The 25,449-nt window shown below is 39.2% G+C and overlaps 2 protein-coding genes across 14 annotated transcripts in view; one reads left to right on the plus strand and one right to left on the minus strand.

Annotated features, from left to right (window-relative positions):
• The window catches only part of col7a1l (collagen type VII alpha 1-like), a 208,364-nt gene that overhangs the window by 118,836 nt on the left and 64,079 nt on the right, over nt 1–25,449 (plus strand). The window contains exons 27-37 of the mRNA XM_069907699.1: nt 865–1,034; nt 3,640–3,777; nt 4,351–4,368; nt 8,441–8,467; nt 10,499–10,582; nt 11,268–11,348; nt 16,389–16,415; nt 18,887–18,931; nt 20,011–20,079; nt 22,397–22,492; nt 25,140–25,166. Of these exons, the coding sequence (XP_069763800.1) occupies nt 865–1,034; nt 3,640–3,777; nt 4,351–4,368; nt 8,441–8,467; nt 10,499–10,582; nt 11,268–11,348; nt 16,389–16,415; nt 18,887–18,931; nt 20,011–20,079; nt 22,397–22,492; nt 25,140–25,166 (782 nt within the window). The remainder of the gene's footprint in view (nt 1–864; nt 1,035–3,639; nt 3,778–4,350; nt 4,369–8,440; nt 8,468–10,498; nt 10,583–11,267; nt 11,349–16,388; nt 16,416–18,886; nt 18,932–20,010; nt 20,080–22,396; nt 22,493–25,139; nt 25,167–25,449) is intronic.
• Nucleotides 1–25,449, minus strand: part of mest (mesoderm specific transcript) — a 366,224-nt gene that overhangs the window by 77,333 nt on the left and 263,442 nt on the right. The gene's annotated exons all lie outside the window — the stretch shown is intronic.

The raw sequence follows: 25,449 nt of genomic DNA on the forward strand, positions 1-25,449 counted from the left end.
ATGATGGCTTTCTCAATGGTTCAATATGAAGTTGCAGTATTAAAGAGAGAGAGATAATATTTATTTGGTTACTTGTTAAACACAGCCCAGGAACCAAATAAGGAGACGTTAACAATGATCTTTATAGAACTCATCCTCTTGCCATACTACTTACATGGAGGGGAAATGGTACAGTAAAACTCCCAGAATCCGGCATCTCTGGGATTGGTAAATGCCGGATAAATGAATTTTCCAGTTGCTTGAGATTGCATGTTGCATGGATTGTCGAATTAACTACCAAATATCACCAATTTTAAACTTTTGTATTTTTTACCAATTTATTTTCCGCAATTTTTTTGCCAGTTACTTGGGATATGGATTAAGAGATATGATGAAATTAAACAAAAACAACATAAAAACATGTTTCTACCTGAAATTCCATGACCCTCTGAAGAGTAAATGAGAGAAATTGTTTACAATGGTTCAATACTGACTCATAATAATTGGAAAAGGACTGAGGTTGCATAAGGCAAGTCAAAGTTGACACTGTCAGTGAAGATGGTGGAAGCGGATTCAATAATCCAAAAGGCCTATTGAACGAATCTTGAAAAAAGTGGAAGAATTTGCAAGACCTGGGTGATGAGCAGTGTCTTGGGACTTATTTGTGAACTCTTTCAAAGAGCCTTCGTGGGTGGGATGGGCTGAATCAGTTATCTCTTGAACTGTGATATCTTTTAATCTAAATGTAACAATTGGGATAACGGCAATTTTCCATGGATGATGGTTAAACAGATAAGAAGGGATTGAGTCTAATGATAAGAAGTAATTATGTTGAGAATTTATTTGCATCATAAATCATGAGGCATAAGATCCTTTGTCTTTCAGGTATTAAGATAATCCCTGTGGGGATTATGAATGCAAATGTGGAGGAACTCAAGAAAATAATCTATCGCGGCCAGCGAGAAAATATATTTTTTGCCAACACCTTCAATAATTTGCCTTTGATTGAAAGGGACTTGGTAGAAAGAATCTGCACAGAAGCCACAAGGATTGAGGTAGGGGCTGCTCATGCTAGTAATCTGCATCCCTTTTTTTGTTCAGTGTGTGCTCTATTGCAGATGAATTATACTGACTTCTGAGAGTCAACTCTAAAACAACAGAGAGCAAAGAAGAGATTTAGCACAATGGTGATCATAATGTGGAACTTTGTGACCAGAAAAGGTCTCCGATATTTGAGAATTAGGCATTTTCTCCAATCTCAGATTTCTGATAAATCTGGAGCTCCTGATGCAAACTTTGTGGATGATTTTTTTAAAAGTTTTCAGCCTTCTCGTAAAGGTTTAATATCTATTATTTGTGATAAGTTACTATGTTTAAAACAGGTCCAATTGTTCAAAATTAAAAAAATGCCTGGGAATGGGATTTAAACCTTTCAATATTAGATGAAGCTTGGGATTTAATTTTTAAGTTGGTCAATAACTCACTGTTATGTGCTTGTTATTGTTTACTACAATTTAAATTTGTACATAGGGCGCACATGTACACATCTAAATTATTTCATTTTTATCCAGATATAAATTATTGCTGTGATAAATGTAAGAGAGGAGAAGCTACTGGACTTACCTAGTCTGGAAAAAGTCTTCCATACTTTATTTTTAATTCTTAACATAAATTTAGAACTGAATCCTTTGGTCGTTCTTTTTGGAACAATGGGAAAGGATGATGTTCCTTTAACTTCAATTAAATATCAAACACTATCCTTTGCTTCTCTTTTGGCTAGGCAAACAATATTACTTAGATGGAAGGATGCTGCCCCGCCCACTCATGCTCAGTAGCTGAGAGACACTATGTTATGTTTAAACTTAGAAAAGATTTGTTATTCAATTAATAATTCAGGTATAAGTTTTCAAATGCTGTGGGGGATATTTATGAGTCATTTTCTTAGTCTTTAATATAATACGACCTTTATTTTTTCATTTTAAGTATTAAGTATGCTTATTATCATAAAATATTGATAAAGTAGGGATGGAGTTTGAATTTCTCTAATTGGGATAAAATTATTAATAGGTTTATGAATTGTGGATATGTTTTATGATTTCTGTATATTTTTTTAATGATCGAATCTGTTATTTACACTCAACACTATACAATTGCTTTTGTACTTTTATGTTTTTTTCTGCTTTAAAATCAAAATTAATAAAAATATTTTAAAAATAAAAAGAAAAGGTCAAGGAGAGCTTTGACTGAAATGTACAAAAGATTGAAGATAGAAATAATTTCCATGTTCAGTAGGGTTGATAACATAGGTCACCAATATGGACAAAATATCAAAGAATTATAGTATGTAAGAGGAAAGTTTTTGTTAAGCATTAAGTCATTATGATCTGGAATGCACTGCTTCAAAGGCTGGTAGAAAAGATTAATAACCTTCAAAATGATATTGGGTTAATACTTTGCTGTTTTTGCAAAGCTGAGGGAAAAATATGGAGGTCAGATTAATTATATAACTCAGGGGGAGCACTGGGTCGATTGATCCTCTTCTTCCATCAAGGATGATGCTCTAAATATAAATATGACATCAATTAAACAGAAGATAACAGTGCAGCTCTGTGACATCGCTTCAAAATCATGGAACATGATTCATAATTCCTTAGATATTGAATCAATGTGAAAATATGCCAGCAAATGCTTCCCAAGTAAAGAATATCAGAGGGAGAATCAGTTGGTGTTGATTTGTAGTTAAAAAAAAATAGATAGATAATTTAAAATCTGTCAGTTTCTTTAACCTCTTGGTTATGGACACCAAAAGCCAATTAAGCAAAAAAGAATGTGTTAAAACAGAAATGTTGGAGGAACTCAGTTGGTCTTGCAGGATCCACAAGAGGTAAAGATATATTACCAACGTTTCAGGCCTGAGCTCTTCTTCAAGATATAAACAAAAAGCAGACAAGCATCTGAATCAAAGACTGGGAGAGATGGGGGGAAATATAGGAAGGGGAGGAGTTCAGACAAACAGACATAAGATGAAAGGTGAGAAGTGATTTTGGCTCCTTGAAAAGAGACAGAGGGAAAGGAAGAGAGAGAGAGATTCAACCCCACAAGTTCGGGCTATTGTCTGATCCAACTGAAGGCCCCATTCTTACCATTTGTATGCTGTTTGTCCTCCCATCTTTTGTTTGAATACTTCAGTTGAGTCAAAACTCATTGGACTCAAATCTAAATCTGATCATTCTCAGAGCAATTTTCTACCTGTTTGCTGCTGTGTGCAACCAGGACCCTCGCTCAGAAACATTGAACACTTGCAACATTAAAATAAAAGGAAAATAATGAGAAGTGTGTTTCTTCCCAGAACTCCTTCAGCATATTAAATTGGAAAATTTACCCATACATTACCTCTAGCTTTCGATTTCCACGATTCTGATTTTCTAATCTTGCTTTAGTGCAAAGAACTTGTCCACATTAATCTAACCATACTGCTTACAACTGATGAGCTGAAGCAAGTGAAGTGCTAACAGCACAACCCAGAGTCTCAGTATTTTTCTTTGAATTTGCAACAGCTAGATATGGACATTAGTGGTGGTTAATAGGGGAATTGCTTCTCACTCCATCACTCATACTCTTTGGCTAAGGCAGGCACCTGATCATAAATGTATTTTCTAGGATCCTAAACAAGATCAATCAGAAGCCAAGTTCTACATGGACAATCAGCAAACAGAATCTATCATATCCAAAGCCTCTAAGATTGAAACTGAAGATGTCAGAAAGCCAGAAGGTCCCTGTGCATCTGAGTGCCAGAAGGTGAATTTGTGAAGGAGATGGCATTCCAAATGTGATGTGGATGTTGAATTAATTTTCAGCTGATGGGGTAAAAAGATGTGCATCTTTTGAACCATTATGATTTGCCTTGCTTTGGCTTTAATGAGCACCACTTTTCAACTCCCCATCAGGATGTTGAATTTTATCTTCTTGATTACTAGTAATCTCTAGATAATTTTAGACATTTAGTTCACCATATAGTGACAGGCAGATTTAGCAAACTCCAGGATTAAACCAACTAGAGTCAGGTTTGTCAATCCTCCAGTATTCTACTGTTTAAAGATGCAATATAAATGCAAGCTGCTTTTTATTATCTGGGAATTGAAACTGTCTGACAGGATACTGTTCTGTGTTTTATGAATAAAATACTTTATTGAACCTGATGGAAAGAGTACCTAGCAACACCTAATTCTGAGCTGAGGAGCATGTACGCTTCCTTTCACCAGAGTAAACAGACCTCAAAGAGCGCAACAAACAAAACAAATTGAGGAACATAAATAGTAGAATTTATTTTATAATTTAAAAGATTAATTGTTCTTACATTTTATTTTACAGGGTCAGAAGGGAGAACAGGTAAAATTGACATATTTACATTTTGTTCTGTATACATTTAAAATATAAAAAGTTCAATTAAATCAAGCACATTGGACAAACTACTAGATTGTTCATCTTGTATTTTTACATCCATTACTTTCACTTCATTGTAGGGGATAGGTATTTGCTGGGAAATGCCAGCAGTTTCATACCTACTTGCCAGCATTTCTCAGCATGAGCCACCAAGTTCAGGATTCATGTGTGAACACAGAAATCTTGAACATCCAGGTAGCTCTTTGCAGTGATTTTCCTGGCTATGCTCTGATCTCTGATTCTTCTTAGAGTCCATTTATTTGAATGGTGGGGAATAGCTGGGAAAAATGGAGGTCTGAAAAGGTTATTTATAATCATTTAAAAAAAAATAAATGTGTTTGTTCATACCTTTCAAATTTCAGACATATTTAATTGTTATATAAATTTAAATTTAGACATACAGCACAGGTGTAACGGGCCATTCCCCCCACGAACCCAATTGACCTACAACCCCCATACATTTTGAAGGGTGGGATAAAACTGGAGCACCCAGATGAATCCCACACAGACACAGGAAGAATGTACAAACTCCCTGCAGACAATGCCGGATTGGAATCTGGTCACTGGCGCTGTAACATCGTTGTCCTATCTGCTACACTAGCCATGCTGCCCTTTTGTTAAATTTGTAAAAAAAAAATTTTCACTGCATTTTAGTGGTTTTTGAAAATTATTTACACAAGAAACATTCAGAATTTTTTTGAAGTGTATGTCAGGTTTGATGGTTGGATAAGCTTGGGGTATTGGTAATCTGTAAAACTTATGCAGCCTGTTTTGGGTGAGTTTCTTCTGGCCTATCCACATGAAGGCCAGAAGAAACCCTTAAGACCTTGTTGGCATACAACATCGTAGAATTTTGGATTATGATGTCTTCAGGCCACAAACCAACAATAACAGGTCTAGAAATTAGAAGTTCAAACATAACCTGGTATGCTGCTAATGGTAATTTCTGGCCTATGTTTCAAATGCTCTCTGTGCTGCTTGTGTTCCCAAACTATGTTTTCATTGTTTATATCTGATGTCTCATTTTAGTTATGGTTCTCCCATTTGTTCTTGAAACTGTCTTCTTTTTCATCATTTCTTTCCTCTTACATAGTCTTTCTTTAATGATTACCATCTGATACAAGCACCTCTGTTGCTTGTACTAAGTGCTGATCTACCAAGATTGTCTTAAAACTCATAAATCACAAGCCAGAATAAGTATGCACAAACATCTTTCTTGTTTTCTTTTGAAGTACTCAAAGAATTTTGGGCTGTTTTTGAATAATCCAAATTGTTCTTCTTTTTCTACATGCTTGAAACAAGATAATCAATAGAAAAGTAAAATTGTATCTGATACCACAAGCTATAGGTGCAAACAACTCCTTTGATAGTTAATCACATTTTCACATCGTTATATATCTTTACAACTGTAAATGTGCCAATATATTTTCCTGAGAGAAACATGATATGCTGCAGACACTGTAATTGTAGTTAAAAACACGGAAATGTTGGAGGAGCTCAGCTGATCTATTCAGCATCTGGAGGAGACAAAGATATATTGCCACCATTTCAGGCCTGAGCTCTTCCTCAAGGAAAAATCAGAAAAGGGCACAAGCAGGATATATCAGGAAGTCTCAGAATTCAAACACAAAAGGTGTTAATTGGATGTGATAAGGGACGAGGTAGAATTTATCATGTCTGTGCAAAAGGAGGCAGGGAATGGATAGATGGTAGGGGAAGCAAGGGATGGGGTTTAACAAAAGCCAAAGAAGTTGATATTAATGCCATCTGGTTGGAGGGTGCCCAGTCAGAAGATGTCTTATTCCTCCAATTTACAGGTGGTCTCAGTACATGAGACCATGGACAGAACATGTTGGCAAGGGAATGGGATGGAGAATTTAAATGGGTGGCCACTGAGAGATAAGGCTATTGTGGCAGACAGAGCCGAGGTGCTCATAAAAGTGATCTCCTGGTCTGCGCTCAGTCTCTCCGATCTAGAGACCACAGCAGGAGCATCAGATGCAGTAGATGACCCCTGCAGATTCACAAGTGAAATGTTGCTTCACTTGGAAGAACTGTTTGGGGCCCCAAATAGTGCTGAGGGAGGAGGAGTGGGTGTAAGTGGAGCATCTCCTGTGGTAATAGGGTAGGTCCCAAGGGGACAATTGGTGCCAAGGGAGGAGTGAACAAGGGAGTCACAGATGGAGCAGGAAATATGTATCTAGTGGGATCATATAGTAGGTGGCGGAAATGTTGGAGGGGGATGTTTTGGATGTGGAGGCTGGTGGGGAGATAGATGAGGACAAGAGGAGTCTTGTCCTTGTTGCATGTGGGGCGGAGGGGTCCAGGACAGATGTGCGGGTAATGGAGGATCTGTGTGAGTACCAGTTGATGGTGGTGGAGGGAAAGCCACATTGTTTGAAGAAGGAGGACATCTCTAATGATCTGGCATGGAAGTCCTCATCCTGGGTGCAGATGCGACAGTGATGGAGGAATTGAGAGAATGAAATGAAATCCTTACAGGGGACAGGGTAGGAAGGAGGTGTAGTCAAGGTAGCTGTGGGAGTTGTCTGTTGAGAGTTTGTTTCCTGAGATGGAAGCAGTAAGATCGAGGAAAGGAATGTTGCTAAAGAATACAAATGTATTAGACAAGCACTTATTGCTTTGTAGATCATTATTCTAAACTGTTATCCATTGTAATTAATCAATATATTTTCAATCACAGTTAAATTCCAATTAACCTAATGGTTTAGCCAAACATCATATCAAACAAAATGGATGCTTCAGTATCTAGACTCTTTGTCAGTTGTTATAAAGGATGTAGGACTTGAAGCATTAATTGTTTCGGATTTCAAAAATGTTACCTAACTTGCTGAGTTTTTCTCACATATTTTTAATGGGCAAGATGTCATTTCAATTACCCATTAATATTCTGATCTCCTTGTTGCAATTGTCCACATTAATTGGTTTAGTTTATTAACATAAGGAATAATCCTAACATTAAGTATATTTTTGCCTACTGTCATTTGAGTGGGGTTCTGTGAACTGATGTTAAGGTAGTTAGTATTAAGACTATGAAACACGGAAGTCTGCAGACACTGTGATTGTAGTAAAAGCGCACAGAAATTCTGAAGGAACTCAGCTAGTCTCACAGCATCCATAGGAGCTATAAATATATATGTGTCTGCCTGCTTTTTGCTTATACCTTGATGAAGTGCTCAGGCCCAAAACATTGGTTATCGATCTTTACTCCTATGGACCCTGGGAGACTGGCTGAGTTCCTCCAGCATTGCTGTGTGTGTTTGAGTATTAAGGCTGTCTTCAAATGACAATTGTCCTGATCTTGCTGCAAAAACATACTGAACGGTTTCAAATAGCAATGTTGTGGCAAGGTCACAGAACATGCTATTCAAAATTTGGTACTCCCACTTCCTTTGAAACCTTTTAATATAATATGCTGATGAAGTAACAAATCAAGTTACACTAATATGTTATTGGCAATGATGTAGAACAAGTATTATCACATTAACCATCTGTTATACAATTCTCTCAGTTCTCCTTTCCATAGATTTCAAGCTGAAGGAAGTAATGGAATTTTTGTAAAACGTTTCATTTTTTCCAAATCACTTGCTCAAATGCTAAACATTGGTTCCCTATCTCCATATTAAGGATAAAAATGTGGTGCCAAAGCAAGACCAATGAACATCACATGGGAAAGAATCACTCAGACTGATAAAACCTATTCTATATTCTGCATCTTGTATCCTTCAAGACTTTCTTCCCCAAATAAATCCCACATTCTTTTTTATTTTCCTTTGACTATCCAGCCCCACTGGCAAAATGTTACATGTAGTCACTATCCTTTGTTCAGCTTTCTCTTCTGAACTTCATTTATTTACTCTGGATGTGATGAGCTCTATACCTGACTTTGATGTTACAATTCAAGATATGAGAATTTGAATTAGTCAGAGCATAGATCATTTCTGATAAACAGCGAACAGAGGAAAATCCCTTTAAAGTATTTTATTCTTATTTCCAGGGAGAAATGGGCCTTCCTGGAAATCTGGTGAGCATTTTCCTTTTTAAATAGGCAATTCAGTACAGCAGCAAGAGTGTTCAGAAAGATACCACTGTGGTTCTGAGAGGGATCATTCAAACTTGAGAATACAGAAACATTGTTCCATGAAAGTGGATGTGTAGGTTGACAGTGTGGTAAAGAAGTTTGGCATGCTTTCCTTCATTCATGAGGGAATTGAGCACAGGAGCAGGGATGTCATGTTACAACCGTACAGGACATTGACAACACCATGCTTAGAGTTTTGGGCATAGTTTTGGTCATCCAGCTTTTGGAAGGATATTGTTAAGATAGAAAGGATGAAGAAAAGATTCATGGAATGTTGTTGGGACTGGTAGGCTTGAATTCTGTGGAGATGCTGGATAGGAACTTTTCTCTCTGAGTGTTAGAGGCATAGGAAATATTTTATAGAGGTTTACAAAATCATGAGGGGCATAGATAGGATAAATCATCACTGTCTTTTTCCCAGAGTAGGTGAATTTATAACCGGAAGGCATGAATTTATGGGGAAAGATTTAAAAGGGATCTGAGGAGCACTTTCTTCACACAAGCTACTAGAGGAAATAGACAATTGTAACATTTGGAAGACATTTAGACAGGTATGTGGACAGGAAAGTTTTTGAGGAATATAGGGCAAACGCAGGCAAATGGGATGAGCTTGAAGGGTATGGACAAATTGGGTTGAAGGGCCTGTTTCCGTGCTGTAGAACTCTTTGACTCATCCAAAACCAGTACTAAGATCCCATCACTGATTTGAAATTCTTCCAATGACTGTGGATTTTATTAAAAATAAAAGTTGTACACATTAAAAATTTGATTTAGATGTTTCCCTCTCCAGACTTGAGTTTGAGTATAATTATATGTTCATTGATTGTCCTTTGCTATCTGTGCAAGTTACTTTTTTGAAAGGCTGTAAGGACTTCATGTTCTCTCCTAATGACTGTATATTTACACACTTTGCAGTGAGGAGAGAGGAACCCTGACTATAACTCCGTCTCTTCCTTCTCACACTGTGAGATCAATTATGGCTCCTGGATTGTTTTATTGAGATGAGTAAACACCATTGGTGGCTTTTTCCAGTATGTGCATCACAACATTTCATACATTAGTCTGCTGGAGTTGTGCAGAAATTATTTATCGGCGTCGAAGGGAGGGTATCTTAAGCTATCAGCCTTGGCCCAGTGATTTGCTCTCTTACCTCGAGTCAAGGGATTGTAAGTTCTTCTCTAGAGAGTTGAGTAAATGATTTGGTCTCACCCTTTTGTGTACTTCTGAGCAAGTGCTGCGGCTGCTGTCTTTTGGGTTTGATACTATATCCTTGGTGGATGTAATACATCTCAGGTTTCTTATTTGTGAAGAATAGCCATTTTTATCAGTTAACTCGTGGGCACATACTGATGTCAAACTGCTACATTTCCCTAGGTTACCCCAGTGAGGACAGCTCATGAATGTCCCATTGCCTATAGAGTGCTTTGGAATGATTTGAGGGAATGAATAACTTGATTGAAATCCAGCTCTTTCTTTCATAATGGGAAAAAATGAAAAATGGCCCCAAACTGAAAGTACAATGCTTCAACAATACTTCTATGGTCCAATTCTGAAGCAAGGCCATTATTCTCCCTTTTCCCCCAGAGATGCTACCTGTGCTGTCAAGTTTTTTTAAAATTTAGATTTAGACATGCAGCATGGTACAGTCCTTTTTGGCCAACGAGCCCGTCCTGCCCAATTATACCATAACCTCTGGTACATTTTGAACAGTGGGAGGAAATCTGAGAACCTGGAGGAAACTCATGGAGACACAGGGATAAAGTACAAACTCCTTACAGACAACGCTGGATTCGAACCCAAGCTGGTGCTGTAACAGCATTGCACTAACTGCTATGCTAACCATGCTGTCCTGACTTCTTCCAACAGTTTGCTTTTTTCCCTCTTCTAATATTACTTGGTGCTCTCCATGAACAGAGCTTTAGGCAGTGCACAACCAAATCACTTCATTAACATGTGGCACTTTATGCATTTCAGGGACACCAAAGATTTATGGGTTTGCACACAAGTGGAGGATATGAATCATTTGCATTTGCTGATAAGGGAGAAAAAGGAGAAAGGGTAAGTACATCAACCTGTTCTCTTATTACTGAACTTGGCCAAACGTAACATTTAGCCTCCTGGCCTTGGAGAAATTAGGCAAATCTAAGAATTGCGGAGTTATGTGGGGAAAAGCAGGAGGCTGGAATTACTGCTTTTGAATTAGAAATTAAAAGTAATAAAGTGTTAAAAAGTATTTAACGTGGGTGTTCTTAACTGTGATAGTTTAATGGAGTAAACATAGAGGCAGATTTGTGAGAATCAGATTCAAGAATCATAGCTTTTTGATTGGTAAAGGAATCAGAGGGAGAAGAGAATGGTTTTCTGGCAGTAAGTGGAACTGCTGAGGTGAGAGAACATTGCAACTATCAAAAGGGAATTGAATACATTATTAGAGGGAATTTTATTTTACAGGGCCCTGGGATGAGAGGGAGAAGAGAGAGAATGGCTAATTTCAGAGCTCTGCTTTGATTGATTGGCAGTGGGGTGATTTACCTCTCATGTAGCTGACTGCTTTCAAAGATCAGAATAAGCTAAGGAGCTGAATAACCTACTCCTGCTCTTGTTAGTTCAATTTAAAATTGTGCAAAAAGAATCAAGAAACCTCTTTTACACCTTGTGGATTTTATTTATTCCATGTTAGGAAAGTCACTTGATTTGCATTTTGATGGCCATGAGTTACTTCTACAAATTGTACTGATTGCAGGGCCTACCAGGAAAAGATGGAATCCCAGGCCTTCCCGGTCGACCAGGTCGCACAGGCTCTCCTGGCTCAGCTGGGCCAAGGGTAAGGAACTGAAATCCATCTTGCTGTTGACTTCTTCATGAAATTGTGATTGCAAATCATTCACCTATAGAAGCTCGCTAATGCCGTTCATTATCCATAATCAGCATCTCATTGTCGATAAAGGGTTGTGAATGAGTGTGGCAATAGCCAAACAAACTTTGTGCCATGCAACTCCATCTGGATTACATTCCACCACAGCATAATGACTGGGATCCTTAAAAAAAGAAAAGTAGCATCAACTCTTTCTAAAGTTGTGTACTTTGAAGGGTGACTAAAATCAAGAGATCAGCTTAGATTTGATTCCTCATGGAATGATCAGCTCCTTTCCACAGTCCAGCCTCCCAGCGATTAGATCTTTAAATTAAAAGCATTACCTATAGAACTTGTACTTACATTGTTAATAAAGGATTACATTCAGCACAAAACCCTAGATGTTGGATTGATGAGTGGGGATTTTTCATGCACATTTCACAGTTCAAAGCAAATTCACCCAAATCAAGAACTTTATGAGATTAGGCAGGGTATTTCTATGAACATTTACATTGGTACGACACTTGATGATACGACAAGTTGCCTCCTACATATTTCTTCTTTGCTGACGTAAATTGGAATTTTTAGTGCAACCTATGACCTACTTTGATCACCTATGGAAAAGTTCAGATCCATTACACTGAGTTTAGCAATTAGAGCGTTGCCCTTCTGATAATGATGTCTTGCATACAGCATCTGCCAATTGCAAAATATTTGAAATGTTATCACAGCTTTTTGTGCCATGCATACTGGAGCTTCACATTTCAACATCTACTCCCAGGAGCACTCCACACGTAAAATGACTGTAGCCAATCATACTGGAGCTTCACATTTCAACATCTACTCCCAGGAGCACTCCACACGTAAAATTACTGTAGCCAACCATACTGGAGCTTCACATTTCAACATCTACTCCCAGGAACACTCCACACGTAAAATGACTGTAGCCAACCATACTGGAGCTTCACATTTCAACATCTACTCCCAGGAGCACTCCACACGTAAAATGATTGTAGCCAACCATACTGGAGCTACACATTTCAACATCTACTCCCAGGAACACTCCACACGTAAAATGACTGTAGCCAACCATACTGGAGCTTCACATTTCAACATCTACTCCCAGGAGCACTCCACACGTAAAATGACTGTAGCCAACCATAGCATGTGGCTTGTTCAAAGTCAAGTGTCCATGTGTCCTACTTCCCCAACATTCAAGATTCCTTTATCATCATGTAATAATACAGAAAATGTGAGATTACACAAAATTTCCTTCTGCTTGCTATAAGGCAGACAAAGAGTCATCATTTGGTATTGCTCGACACCCCATACAATATGAGAGGGAAAAAAAGCAAAAGAGCCATTGAATGTTTGTGGATTTTCCTTTAGCACTCCTGCAGCCTCTATAGCTGCACAGATCCCTGTTCGATCCATTGGTAACCTGAGTTCCAGTTTCATAGCTCTGGCACAATCAAGATGCCTTCAGCACCTGAGGCCCTCAGCTCCTTCACAAATTCCGGTTCTGCGAGTCCCTCAACCATAAGTCGCTGACCGCCTGCAGCCTGTATGGATCCCCTTGGTGATCTGCTGTCATGGTCACTGTCCTGCAGGATCATCTCCACTGCTTCTCCTTCTCAACAGAGTGTGTTCTCCCAGTAACTTGGGCACAGACACTGTAGTGCAGGATTTCAATTAAAAATTCAATGAATGCCTCAGGCATTAGAACTGGGCAGTTGGACCCTGCGGAGTAGCACCATGTCTCTGCTCCCTGCTCTCCTGGGACCACAATGAATTCTCCAATTTCAAATAACCTCCTCCCCCTGCTTCCCTTTCTCTCTCCATTTCAGTAACCCAGTTCCTTTCCTGTTCTCCACTTTCCCACCACTTCACACCCTTCACTGTTTCCATCTGGCCACACTTTCTCCCTTATATTGTTCCATGGTTCCACTTATCTCCAACCATTAGCATGACACCACCTTCACCCTCCTCTCAAACCACCCCCCACCTCCCAGAACCCACTCGGCTCCATTTGCCTTTTTCCCCTTTGCCTTTATCACTCTCCTGGCTCTATCTCCCAAATCCACCGCAGGCTGCATCTGATTATCCTTTACTCATCCTTGGTCCACCTATCATGGGCTGAACCCTCCTTTAATATGCCCTGCTTTCTCTGTCATTTCTCAGCTCTGAAGTAGGTTTTCAACTTACAACATTGACAGTCTATTTCCATCCACAGGTGCTGCTTGACCCAATGTGTTTTTCCAGCAGCTTGTTTTTTTGTTCAAGATTACAGCATCTGCAGTCTCTTGTGTCTTCTCAGTTTATTGCCATGTCTCTGAGATGGAGTTTTATGCAGCTCTTTTGTGGTTGACATCTTTTATAGTCTGTTACCCTTCCTGGTGATCAGTGTGCAAAGATGCAAGATGAAGTTTTTCTTTCGTGTCCATCAGAAACTACGCAGAGCTTATTTTAGTGTGGCATTCTAGGGTAAAATGCCATGGTGTTGTTCCTAATAGTCTTGACCATGCCTGACACATACACTTGCCTCTGTATTGGTCCTGCAGATAGATTTAAACTTCAGTCCTGTGGTTGCCCACAAGTGGAGTGCACTGCAAGTGGCGACCAAATATCCAGATGATGCCTCCTGATGCCCTGACCTTCACGTGCCCTATTCTACTGCTTTTAGATGTTTGATGACGTGCATTAGAAAATTTAAAAATGAAAATGATATTGCTTTAGTAAAATCAAACTGCAGAGAGAAAAAAAACAAAACATTTCATTGAGACGCATAGGTCTTGAGAGACATACACTTGAGACACGCAGATGGTGGAATCCAAAGCTAAATCCTTCCTTAAAAAGTATAGAGTTCATTGGATAATTGATGGTCCGGAAGGGCTTGTGACTGTGCTGTATCTCTAAATTTAAAAATAAATTCTAAATCTGCGCAGGTCAAGCAGCATTTTAAAAAGCACCTTTTTCTCTCACGTATTATTTCACCAAATTTTCCTCTTCAATTCATTTTAACAAGCCCTTTAAATGAATGGGCCCTGTTAGATTTGACCACTATGACTTGCATAAAACTAAGGAACAAAACACAATATTTGTCTCATTCCCTTAACTCTTACTTAATTATTATAGCAGAGAAGGAAACTGTCCGACACATCACATCCATGCCAGCTCCTGATAGGACATTCCCATCAGTCCAATTCCCTTTCATTCGGTTTCCTGCAGCCCATTCTCTGACTCCATTAGCTTCCTGTTGATTCTCTTGCCACTTGCTTACACTAAGGCAAAATTTACAGAAACAATTGAACCAAACCCCACCCTCCACACACACCGGCACATCACTAGATGTGGGTGGAAACTGGAGCATCTGGAAGAAACCCATGTGGTCACAGGGAGAGCAGGCAAGGTAAATCTCCATATGGTAAGGACTGAACCTTGGTCACTGGCACTGTGAGGAGTAGCACTAACTCCTGCACCATGGTACCTATCTACAAAGCCCAGAAAGTTTCAGAATAATGCACCAGAAAATGATCTCCAGAGCATTCCGTTCTTCTGTGGTGCTGTGCGCAGGTGATGATATCCTTAATGTACTGATGTTTTGATTAGAGCTCGCAGGAGGTTCTTTTTGCAACTACCAATTCATTATTAGTATGATCCAGCCCAATCTGTTTATGGCTACTTTCACAATGTTTGCTTAATGATAAGAGAAATGTATAACAGAAGAAAAATCTAAATGAAAGTAGGAATTCTGCAACATCAGCTGATATTTACCATATATATACGAGCCTGCAGCTGACGTGGACTTTTTACCCCCTCCATAAATCTTCGTCCGCGAAGCCAAGCCAAAGATACATGTAATAGTCAATACCATGTAAAAGTCAACCTCCCTATTTTTACCCCAAAAATATGGTATTTTCCATATATCGAATGTAAAATTTGACCCTCCCCCCATTTTTGGCTACAGCTGCCCACCCATCTAGGCTCCTGACTCCCCAGCCGCCTGCCCACCAGAGCTCCCAATACCCTGGCTGCAAACTTATCACTGGTCACGGCCACCCACCCACCCATCCAAGCTCGTGATGCCTCGAACGATGCAGGAGCTTACCACGGACAAAAGTAGTGTGTGACATGGTTGACCCCCTAAATCAGTGATTCTCAACATTTTTCGCATAATCTTTAAGTATTCTCTATGCCATAAGTGCTCTGTGATTAGTAAAGGATTGCTTAAGGTAGTGCGTGGGCGGAAAGAAAAAGTTTGAAAGCCATTGTTTTAATCGTAACTAATTGACTTGTTATGTGCGCGGTTTCATAACTCCAAAGGAAATGGGCCAATGACAATTTTTCTCAAGCAAAATATTTCATTAATAATTGAGTCTAGAGCAGTGATTCTCAACCTTCCCTTCCCACTCACATACCACCTTAAGCAATCCCTTACTAATCACAGAGCACCGATTAACTAAATTTTATTCTTAAAATTAGTCCACAAAAGTCAACTATTACATATGTGTGTATGTGTATATATATATATATATATATATATATATATCTATCTATCTATGGTAAACATAAGTGCACTCAGCATTCCAGACTGGAGCAGCGACACCAAATTATTCATAAGTACCAGTGTCTTTGGCTTGGCTTCGCGGACAAAGATTTATGGAGGGGTAATATCCATGTCAGCTGCAGGCTCGTTTGTGGCTGACAAGTCCGATGCGGGACAGGCAGACACGGTTGCAGCGGAAAATTGGTGGGTTGGGGTTGGGTGTTGGGTTTTTCCTCCTTTGTCTTTTGTCAGTGAGGTGGGCTCAGCGGTCTTCTTCAAAGGAGGTTGTATTTGTTGGTAAATATATCACAGCGTAATTTTAATCCAGATCATATAATTATTGCCAAGTAACTATCAATAATTAAACATTATCCTTTGTAAATATGACTAACAACATGCATAAACCTCTGGAAATAGTTCTGAGAAAACTAATAAGGTGTTCCATTGTTTTTCTTCACCTGTAGGGTCCCCAAGGTATACAAGGGGATAGAGTAAGTATCCATTCAAAACATATAGTATCTTAATTTGAAATACTCTCTGTTTAAAATACAGGTGCAATGATTATAAACATAAATATAGATTGAGAGCAGGCTTTTAGTAGGTAAACTTTCAGTGGCAAACTTTAGAATTGGATTACTCGAGAAGTGCCACATATCAACTGTGTGATGTGGTGGTGCAGGTGATGGGGTGGGGTGGGGGAGGGGGTTGGTGTCATAGGGCACCATTTGACACCTTGTCTCTGGAGCCTAGTTGTCTTTTTTTATGATGTATACTGGGGATGTAGAGGGAGCACAGGGAAGTAGAACACTGAAGGATGTGTATGCTGCCAATTCTCACTGCTACTAGGTATAGGTTGTGTAAAATATCATGGGGGTTTGAACACTGAACCCTATTTCAAATATTTAAACTATCCTAATTTATTATTGAACTGGGACTTACTGCCAAGAATTCATCAATGATGTGGCATCTGTTGCTTCTCAGACCAAAGGCATGTGCTCGTACCAGCACTGTGGGAACAAAATTGGCCACTACTTCATGGTGTAGCAATTGTATGAAAAGAAATTATCCAGTACTGAGGCAAAAACTAAACAGCGCAGAAATTACCAGCAGATCTTGACGTTAAAATTATTAATTTCTATCGCTATGTAAGAAACATGATTGAGCAATTTCAGAAACATGGATGAAACACCTATGAGCTTGGTTGGTAAAGGACTATTAGGGCAGTAAGCTCTCAGCAGTAAGTGCCAGACTTGCAGTAGTCTTGTACAGCGAATATAGCTCAAAACCTACATTTTAAGTGGAAATTCGGGTCGTCTTATGCACCAGTCACCTTGTATGCTGACATATGCGGTGGGTTTTGGACTCCGTTTCTCCCCCCCACCCCCAACCTTTATTTACATGTTAAATGGCAAAGGGGTTATCAGTGAAGTTTTTGCTGAGGCCTTCCTCTAATAGCCTAAATGTGCCTGAGTTTGTCTGATTTTGGAAGCTAAGCAGGCTCAGGACTGGTCAGTACTTGAGAGGAGATCGCTTAGGAACACCAGGTGCTGCGAGGGGCGCTGGACAAAATGTGTGGTGGTACACCACTGGCCTACTGCAGGGGGAAACCTCTGTATCTGCAGAAGAGCATGGGGACAAGACAACACCAAACCCCACCCGGTCGGGTGTCAATCATCCTCCGGGTTATAAGCTTGAGCTAGCCCTTTAAAGTCATTCTCAGAGTTTAGAGCAGCACAATCTCACAGCTGGCTCTGTGGAAGTTTACGTCGAATAAAGCCTGTTGTACAGTCTTTTGGTTTTGTGTGTTTGCTTCTGACCAACAGCACACCATAAAGTGGCAACTCTCTGTCTGCCTTACTTTAGACAATAGTTAAAAAATTCCATGTATGTTACATTCTAAATGTAGTATTATGTGACAATAATGGAACCTTTACCTTTTTACTTTTACCTCTGAATCTCCCAAACTTCCCCATTTCAGCCTGATGAGGAACAATTCATTTGTCCATCCACAGTAGCGTGTAAGGATATTCAAGTGAAAATGGAGATGAGATATTCCTACTGTGGGTATACATTGGAAACTCATTTAAGCACTCTGCATAAATCTATTACAAATTCTGTTGTCGTTTTGATCAAGTGGATTGTTCTATGAAATAACTGCAGTAGACTCAATAGTTTCCTTTTATATTGTATTGTTACATGATAGTAAGTGATCAGAACTTTGATATGCAGCAAGTACACAGACTGTTGACACACTTTAACAGTGTGCAAAGTCTGAATAATTACCACTTTGATGTAACTGACATATTTAGTAAATACCACAGCCCATCACAGATTGACAAAGTACATAAAATATATGTAGAGACATCCATCATTTGCTAAACTACTTTTCATTTTGACTTACAGGCTTTAGTCCTAGACTTTTGACATTGCATCTAATGGAACTGTTGTGTCAGCATCTGTTGGAAACATGAATGTCCCTATGGAAATTAAACTCCTGTGTTTACAAAAAGAATGATAGAACAGATTTGATGAATGGTTAATTGTAATGCACTGGAGAATGACAGAAATGTTTTATGTTATTAAAGAAAAAACAGGGGCTGCTGCACGGCTGAAATAGTAGCAGGAAATAAATCATCAGTACAGCAGAATCTGAAGAACAGATTAATGATTAGTGGGTGAGGGATTGTGCCTTATGGCAGAATGCAGGAGCCTTCTTAGAAATATAGTAGTTTTCACGAGTACTTTTATTCTCTTATTTTGGCAAACAATAGCCATATTTTCTCCATTTTTGTTAAAAGAATAAGTTAGAATCGTAAGTCATATATCATAGAAAACGACGGAAGCATTTCTTCATTCTTCAGTCTACCTGCCTGCCTTTAGCTTCTGGTTTCACTTGATTCTGCCTGTGAATATTTCCAAGATTTTATCTGTTAAATAAAACCTGTGGATTTTATTTCTCTAGGGACTTTCTGGATTTAAAGGACCTCCTGGTCCTAAAGGCGAAAGAGTAAGTAGGTTTTACCTTGTGTACCTCAGCTTGCAGAAATTGCAATGAAAAGATGGTTCGTCTGAAGATTTTGATAAGAGCTGGTGGGAGGGAAGAATTTTCACATGCAAATGAATAAGTAGGCTGACTACACAAGCTTCAAATTGTCAACAAAAGAATCAAAGGAGAGACAAGGGGAATGTAGAACATTACAGCACAGTACAGGCCCTTCATCCCACAACGCTGTGCCAACCTATGCAAACCTACTCAATACACTAAGCCTTCCCTACCTCACACTCATAACCCTCTGTTTTTCTTGCATCCATGTGCGTAAGAATCTTTTAAATCTCCCCATTGTAGTAATTTCTACCACCACCCCAGGCAATGTATTTCAGGCACCCACTTTTCTCGGTGTAAAAAACCTACCCCTGGCATCTCCCCTAAACTTTCCTCCCCTCACCTTGTACAGATGTCCACTTTGCCAGTCTCACCTTGGGCAAAAGTGCTGGCTGTTCACCCTATCTATGCCTCTCATAATCTTGTAGACCTCTATTAAGTCACCTTCTATGCTCCCAAGAAAAAAGCCCCAGCTCTGTAAACCTCGCCTCATAAGACTTCTTTCTTCCTTTGAGGTTTTATGCTTTCAAGAGTTATGGAAGCAGATTCAGCACCTCCAAAAGGGAATGAATATGCTCTTGAAAAGAGAAGTGTTAGCAGGCTGTGAGGGAAGAGAAAAGTAGTGGAGCTAATTGGAGCTGAGTTATGTGCATAAGATACTAAGTTGCCTCCTGTTGTGGCTGTAAGATTCTCTAATTAACGTGGGCTGTTTTAAAAAAAAACATTTTAAGTTGTATTTGTGAGGAAAAAGAATTCCCTGGCAACATGGTTCTGGATACTGGAGAACAGTTGAAGTTTTGAAGTTTTGCTGTTTTTTGGTTGAAGAAGTTCCTCATTTTGAAATGAGGCTAGAAATTATTGCAGAGGTGAACCCATGTGCATCTTTACCAACTGGAAACCAAATTAGTCATCTGTATTGGCCCAGTAAGTTTAGACTTAGTCTCTGTAAGCTATCCCATTCATTAATTATTGTTTTACTACAGGGAGAACCTGGTTATGTTCTTGGAGGAGGTGATGTTATTCCAGGCCCGAGAGGAGAACCTGGATCTCCGGTAAGAGTTAATGTGTAATGTTAGTAAGGAGTTAAGGATTCTGTAGTGATATCAGACAAAGTGTGATTTTTAAAAAGCATTTGCATTAAGAAATTCATCATTATTCCATGAATTTAAAGGCAGGGTACAAAAGGAATTAATTTCTAAATACAGAAAAATCCCCATTTTCTGGAATTCAAGCAACTGGCAGCCTCAAGCAAATGCAAAAATATCTCAGAAAATGAATAAGTAAAAAATATGCTAGTTTAAAATTGGTGCCCTCTAGCGGTTAATTCACCAATCACTCAACACTCAATCTCAAGCAAACAGCAAATTCACTGATCCAGCATCAATCGATCCCCATAGTTGCCAGATGCTTAAGGTTTTACTGTATTGATCTTATATATATATATATATATGTATATATATGTATATATATGTCTGGAAAAAGAACACAGGCTATCATGGAATATCAGGAAATTAACTTGATAGCTCTTTCACAGAGTGAAAAGGGCAGAGTGCAATGAATGGGCTTGTCTAGCACTAATTTCACAGGAGTGTCTCAAAACAAGGGAACATAACTGCAAGGTAAGGGATGGGCCATTCAAAAGTGAGGTATATCGAAATTTCTTCTTACATAGGATGGTAAAGCTCTGAATTTCTCTACACCAGTTGGTGATGGATCATTAAAATCATTTAAAATGGAGGTGGATAAATATTTTATAGATCAAGGACGAGAAAGATATCAAAAATGGCACAGAGGAGAAGTTGAGGTCTGCATTGATCAGCCATGATCATATTATATTAAACGGTGAGATAGCCATGAAGAGCCTGTTCCTATTTTCTTGTGAAATTTCTTTTTCTTTGTCAGTGCTAAACACGTGAATGGAACCATTTAGTTCCATTCTATTCTCAAAAGCTGACATCATAGAGCAGAGAAGACAAAGTGTAGATTAGATAGAGTCATATAAATTATTAAATGTTTGGGCAGAACAGGGAGATAGGTTGGGCACTAAAACATCAAATCGAAGAATGTTGGTCCATGTATTATTAACACAGACTTGAAGAAGGCATTTTATAAAATCTGTCATAAGCTGAAGATCATGGAATTGAAGTACGTTATTTATCTGGTGAGGAAACTATCTGAGCCAAAGTATGACCAAGATCTGATAAGTCATATTGGCAGAGTGAGGCCAGAGCTCATTTGCAAAGATCTGCTATTCACTGCATTTATTGTGTCTTGAAGAAGTTTGTTAAAGAGTAAATAAAGACAAAAAAAAATCAAAAGATATATATATATACATAAAGAGGGGGAGCAAGGGAGAGAGAGAGATTATCTATAGAAAGGTCAAAATCGAGCCTAATAGATTTCTTCAATGTGAAGTCACTGACTTGGTACTATAAACGATAGAAAACAATTTGAGTAATGTTTGACAATTGGAATACTGACTTATATTTCTCGAAACTAAAATATAAGAGGCTAGAAGTTTTGTGACACCATGCAACCATGCAATTTATTGAACTAGTACAACAAAGGTTTGCCTGGAAATCAAGGACTCAAACTTGAGATTTTACCAGTTTGAATCTAGAAGGTTAATAGGTGTTTTTGTCAATGTTTCCTTGTTAAGAAGGGACGTTGTTGGGTAGCTAGAGTAAAACATCCACTCAGAATCTCGGCCAAGAAATTGGTGGTGGCATTCATTTAAAAATTATATCTATCCCTATTGGAAGTAAAGTCAGAAACCCTCTGTACAATTGATGCTACATTAATTCTTAATTTTAAATCTGAGATGGATAGATCTCTGTAAAAAGATATGTGGCAAAGGCTAGCATATGGAGTTAGGTCACAGATCATACGTCCCATGGATTTGAGGAACTTATTCGAAGAATTCCATGGGTTGTTCTTTTTCCTGTGGTAAAAGAGAATCTTTACAACAACATAATGTTTAAGCCTCTTGTCAGACAAAGAGTTAAGGATTTTTCAATCTTCCACCAGTGAGAAATGATTGCTTAAGGGAAAATACCTTTGACATATTGTTTTAAAAGTTACAATAGATGCAATGGCTAAAAATACCAGGTACTATTGTCTTAGCTTTAAGATTACTGGTAACAAAGAAATAATTGATGTGCCAAAAGATATGATCTATATATGGGGGTTGGAGCTGCACAACACTGCATCACATGCTTGTTCCAAAATTGGCCATAGAGTACAACATAATCCAAAGGTACTGGTGAGGGCAAGGGCTTGGGTAAGTTTCTTCCTTTCACCTCAGGTTATACCACATCTTGTCCAGAGATAAGATTTACTCTTCATTGCTCAAGCAACTTTTATATTTAGGGTCCAAATGGTGAACCGGGACTTCCAGGGGTGCCAGGCCCATCGGGGCTTCCGGGGCAGCCAGGGCCTCAGGGACAACCAGGCTTCTCTGTCAAGGTTAGAAATTGCTTCCTTCTAAACAACTACTCACTCCACCTTTAAGATTGCCAATTTTGAGTGGTCATATATCAGGTAGTTTCATTTTGAAAGTTCCTTCTCATCACTCTGACCATCCTTGCTTCTCCCTCATCACACTCTTCACAATCCAAAGGGAAAATTAAGACTTTTAACAGATCGATAATGCCATATACAATTGCATAGGCAAAATGCTCTCAGTCAAGTTGTGAGATCATAATCCTTTTTAAGTTCAAGATCATGACATAGGCGTGAAAATTAGTAAAATACAAGATCGTCTGGCAAAAAAGTGTAAAAGGCAAAAGGTTACTAAAGTTAAAATGGGCCCCCCACTGATTAAGACAGGAAAAATTATATTGAGAAATAAATGGCAAAAAAATTGAAAAGTATCAGATCAGATATTATTTATTGCCATATAATAAAACAGAAATGTAATATTACATAAATTGCCTTTAGTCTGCTATAAGGCAAACAAAGATTTACCACCAGCAATGTCTGGTGCCCTTCACAGTCAGAGAAGGGGAAGCAAAAGAGAGCCCCTTTAGAGTCATTGAGTGTCCATGGATTTGCCTTCAGTGCTCTTGTAACCACTGCAGCTGCACAAGACTCCAGTTCAGTTCAAACCATCGGCAACCCAAGCCCAGATCCAAACCTCCAACACAATGAGGAAGCCATCAGCATCCAGGGCCCTTCAAGAGCCCTTCTTTCCCTCATCATCCTTTCAAATACTGGTTCTGATACCTGGTTCTCATGAGCGTCACTAGCAGCCCACATCCTGGTGTGAATCCTTTGATCTCAAGTTGTCAGTAGCCACAGTTGGCGCCAATTGGGCCTTCGCATTGTGCCCACATTTGCTCATGCGGCATGGCCCCTCTCCCATCCCCCTTTGTGAGGTGCTGTGACCCCATATGCTCGCAGCCATTGCGCGCCGTTTAACCCACCCCTGCCCGCATTACTAGCATGCATCAAGCATGCTAGTGACTCTCCATGCAATAAAAGCAGCGCTTTTGGCTGCTACGTCATAGGGACGGAGGAGGTTTACATCTGCTCAGCAGGTAGGTCACTACCATAACAACCCCCCACCCCCACTGCTGACTGTCTATGACTGCCAGACTGTGCCCTACAGACCACCGCCAGCACACCTCCCCTCCGCTGAGTGAGTTTACAACTGTTGGACTGTGCTCCACCTGGTTACCCTAATAACCTTCTCTAACACCTGTTCTGGTGCCAACCCTGCCAGCAGTCCATAACTTGTGCAGGTTCTTCGCCTGCAAGTGGCCAACAGCTCACTGCCTGTGTGTATCTTTCAGTTTTTCCTCGCTGGTTCACCATCATGGTCACAGAAGCATCTCCTCTGCTTCTCCTTCTCAAAGGAGGATGATTTCCCCATTACTAGTGTTCTGCATCAGTCTGCTGCTCCCCCGGAGTCTGCAACTGCTCATGGCTAATGCCATATACAGGCGCTGCCATCTTGGGCCCAAACCAAGGATTTTAAATAAAACACCATCAGGTCCTTTGAAAGGCCGTATAAAGCCTGAATGGAGCAGTCGGCAGTAGGACTAGGCAGTAGAACCCTTTAGGGGAGTGCTTTGTCTACATTCCCACTCTACCGGGTCCACAAAAGTGGCAGTGTTGCCATTAAGAAGCCTCCAGCAGCACCACCATTTTTTTTCACATTAGGAAAGGAAGGAACAGAATATCTTCTGAACGTGGAAGAGTCTTGAATGGTTGAGAGCTAAAAAATAAGTTAGCATTATTCAAAAAATAATAAAGGAAAAAGGTGAACAAAACCTGAGGACCTAATGATCTGCATCCTAGATTTTGAAAGAGAAGGGTTTGTAAATGATATTCAAGATGTCATAGATTCTAGAATTGTTTATCTGAACTGGAAAGTAGCAAATGTAACCTCCATCTTCCCTCCCCCATTTAAGAGAAGGGAAATGGGAAGGGGGTGGGGGGGGAGGCAATGCACAAGTTAAACCAATGGTTTTCAAACTTCCCCCAAACTCACATTCCACCTTAAGCAATCCCTTGCCATAGTTGCTCTGTGATTAGTAAGGGATTGCTTAAGGTGGTATGTGAGTTGATAGAAAAAGTTTGAAAACCACTGTTTTAATCATACCTAATTGACTAATTATGTGCACGGTTTCAAAACTCCAAAGGAAATGGCCCAATGACAATTTTTCTCAAGCAAAATATTTCAGTAACAATTTGGATCTTGATCAGTGGTTCTCAACCTTTTTCTCCCCCACGTATGTACTGCCTTAAGCAATCCCTTACTAATCACAGAGCACTTATAACATAGGGATTGCTTAAGGTGAAATGTGAGTTTAGGGGGGCAGTTTGAAAACCACTGAATTAAACTAACATCAGCAGTAGAAATGTCCGGGCTAGGGGTAACAGTGGACTCATTTTATTACTCTTTCCAAGAGCTGTATGAGCATGTGGAGTTGAATGATCTCTTTCTGTGGCATTTTTCGTTTGATTGAATTTTATTATTTCTCTGTGAATTTAATGGTACTTGGCAATAAATAAAAACCATCTTCACACTGTGAACTCACATCCTCAAATCCAATGGGATTCCAATTATCTTTTAATATGAAACATTGTTGCAAATTTTATTTTACAGGGTGAGCCAGGAGCAGTTGGTCTCAGGGTAAGTAACTACTAGATTATAGTTGTGATACTTGCCTTTATTAATTGAAAAGCTAACTTCTTTTGGGCTTGTAACTCATTCATAATTGTAGTAAAACAGCCAAGAGAAAATCTCAAATTAATTATCACCAATATCATCAATAGGATTTTGTTTGAGGCAATTTCATAGAATATATATTTGTTGGCCATTTATTTTCCAATTGAGGCATTTCACCCCGTACCTGTGAGGTAACAACTAGACTGATCATCTTACTAGATGCATTGTATTGTCGTATAGTAGTATC

This window comes from Narcine bancroftii, chromosome 13 (genome assembly GCF_036971445.1).
Source record: "Narcine bancroftii isolate sNarBan1 chromosome 13, sNarBan1.hap1, whole genome shotgun sequence".
In the NCBI taxonomy this organism is placed as follows: domain Eukaryota; kingdom Metazoa; phylum Chordata; class Chondrichthyes; order Torpediniformes; family Narcinidae; genus Narcine; species Narcine bancroftii.